We start from the raw sequence: 2,600 nt of genomic DNA on the forward strand, positions 1-2,600 counted from the left end.
TAAATACCGGCGTTGGTTGAAGATGGACTCCATGAACGACTTGCGGTCCTTCACCCCTTTACAATCCCTCAGCGCCCGCGCCAGCACCTCGCCGGCAATCCACCCATCCACCATCAGCTCCCCGTCACCGTCATTATTGAGGAAATGATCCGTGTCGTTATAGACTCTCTGCCCGCTGCTATTCATGTATTATTTCACCTCCGCCACGAAGCGCCGCATCGTCGCCTTGGCGCCGTCGCCGCAGCAACTCAGGGAGGTCAGGCCCTGGAACGCCACGCTCACCTCCTCCAGCGCGTTCCGCATCTCCTTCATCACCAGCATGGTGCGCTGCATTGCCTTCTCAAACCGCTGCAGCGACTCACGAAGGAGAGTCATGTCCCTGCACTTTGTGGGATAACTCAGATCCTGCTGCATCTGCGGCGGCGGCCCACAGCGACAGGCAGAGAAAGACCGACGGCAAGCACCCGCCTACCCGGCACGCATGCACAGCAGCAACAAAAAATAAAATAAAAATAAATAATTGGAAAAAGAACAAAAGAAGAGACATAAGCACACACAAAACTAAGCGAAGAAAGCGTCCTGGTAGGGAGCCGTCATGAATGTCGCCTTCATACACGCACTCTTTTTCTTCCTACAACACACACACACACTTGCTTCCATTCCAAGGGACCGGGAGATGCAGTCGCACTACCAGTTGCCACACCAGCCTTAGGGGCCGACAGCAAACAAGTTTAATATCGCTGCAGCAGAAAAGGATATACCGGGAGCAGGAAAAGAGGGGGAAAATGCCCAAATGACCAGAAGAAATCTAGCACTTGCATCCTTTTGAATTATTCTCGGACGATCCACCACCGCCGCCGCCGCCACCACGGCCACAGCAGTGCGAGAGATTTACCTTGGACGCCTTCTTCCTCTGCTGCTGCTGCTGCCGCGGTTGAGATTCTTGTGAAACTGCGGCGTTGTTTCTTGCGAATAGTTCGGCGCGTCTAAACCGACCTTCGATCTCCCGCTGAAACTCCGCAGAGTCTGCGCTGCTGTACTCCACCGACTTCCGGCGATTACCCTCGTCCACTTCGGTGTGGGAAAGTGAGGGGTGACTTCCCCGCCTCTCTCGGACTGCAGAGGGATCCAAGAAGCGGATGTTGCTGACCGCGGTGTGGGGCACGTTGGGCGGAGAGGTGGAGGCATCGTTGTCCGTGGAATTTATGTGGCCGCCGTCCACGGTGTGATCCTCGAACGGAGACGCCGTCTCCTCTACAGGCACCGCGGAAACAGGATCGAAGGGCGGCTGCGTGTGCACCGACAGCTCCCCACTCCTGGAAAGGGGCAAGTGATGGGGGTCGGCATGCCGCTCGCTGGCGCTCTGAGCCGCGCTGCCGTCAACGCGTTCCTTCGGGGAGTGCGCATCCGCCGCCAGTGGCGCCTTCACGTCTGCCGGAGGCGCGGGAGGCGCCGCGGGTGTCGCCTCTACGGCAGGGGCGGGGCTGTTTCCCTTTGGAAGCACGGAGTGCTGCAGCTTCTTCGCTGCCTCCCCCTCCGCCGGCGGTGAGGTGGTGGATTCCTCCCCGCTGTGCACGCTAAGCAGTGACTGGCACAAGTCGTGCAGCAGGCCCCCCACACCAATGCTGGTGACGGCACTCACCTCGTGGTAGAGGACGTCCGGCAGCAAATCCAGCAGCTTCGACTGGAGATCAAACTGCGTCACGGGTTCCGCCGCAGTACTCGTCCCGTGCGTCTCTTTCGACGTCAGCAGGAGGTCCGTCTTGTTCCCGACCACGACCACGCTGCGCTGGTCCAACTCCGGGTTGTAGTGGGCGGCCCTCTCCAGGTGGGTCGAGAGCAGGCCCTCGAAGCTGCGCCTGTCGCTCACGTCAAAGACCACCACCACGGCGGAGGCGTTGCGGTGCGTGGTGGCGTGCACCGCGGCGTACCGCTCCAGCCCCGCCGTGTCCCAAAACTGCAGTCGCACGTGCTGCCCACGACGTACGTTGTGCACCACGCGTGAGAAGAAGTCCGTGCCGACGGTCGGCGTCACCGACTTGCAGGGATTACCCGCGGCGGGCGATTCCTCCGCCGGCGCCGGGGCCGCAGCCTCCCCGTCCTGCGCGTACGGCACACCCAGCAGCCGCTTCACGAGTGACGTTTTGCCCACGCCGTAGTCGCCCACAACGACGACTTTGAACACAAACTCCTGCTCATCGAGCGACTCCGTGCCGCTGCTGGCGTCGCCGGTGGCCGTCTCCGCCTCCGCCTTGGACACGTGCCCCGAGGCACTCACGGCGCTCATGGCCGCCGCGGCGCACGCACGGCGGCAGACGCGCCTCCCGCGGCTCCCACCTCTCACTCCTCCTCCTTCTTTCCTTCGCGCGGCAACGCTAACAGGCAGACCCGCAACGCCGCCGCCTGCGCCTCGTGTCCGTTGCCCTTGAGTGTATAAATATATTATATATTTACTTATTTATCCCGCACCCTACCGCTCTGCCCTTTGCCCTGTTCCCCCGGGAGTGTCGTGCGTGCGTGCGTGCGTGTGGCGGGGGCCGGAGAGAAGTCACGCGGGCCGAAGGAAACAAAAAAAAAAGGCGGACGGGAAAAGAAAAGGG

The 2,600-nt window shown here is 61.2% G+C and overlaps 2 protein-coding genes across 2 annotated transcripts, besides 1 other annotated feature; one reads left to right on the forward strand and one right to left on the reverse strand.

Annotated features, from left to right (window-relative positions):
- Positions 1 to 144: 144 nt before the first annotated feature.
- On the forward strand, positions 145 to 510 carry Tco025E_09586 (uncharacterized protein; the record flags this gene model as incomplete). Its single annotated transcript, XM_029376398.1, has 1 exon — positions 145 to 510. One exon carries the CDS (start codon positions 145 to 147, stop codon positions 508 to 510), a length of 366 nt encoding a protein of 121 aa, XP_029223497.1.
- Positions 511 to 808: 298 nt separating this feature from the next.
- On the reverse strand, positions 809 to 2,287 carry Tco025E_09587 (putative small GTP-binding rab protein; the record flags this gene model as incomplete). Its single annotated transcript, XM_029376399.1, has 1 exon — positions 809 to 2,287. One exon carries the CDS (start codon positions 2,285 to 2,287, stop codon positions 809 to 811), a length of 1,479 nt encoding a protein of 492 aa, XP_029223498.1.
- Positions 2,288 to 2,504: 217 nt separating this feature from the next.
- Positions 2,505 to 2,528: a microsatellite.
- The last annotated feature ends 72 nt before the right edge of the window (positions 2,529 to 2,600 follow it).

This window comes from Trypanosoma conorhini (genome assembly GCF_003719485.1).
Source record: "Trypanosoma conorhini strain 025E chromosome Unknown Tco_14.4_contig_01181, whole genome shotgun sequence".
Lineage (NCBI taxonomy): Eukaryota > Euglenozoa > Kinetoplastea > Trypanosomatida > Trypanosomatidae > Trypanosoma > Trypanosoma conorhini.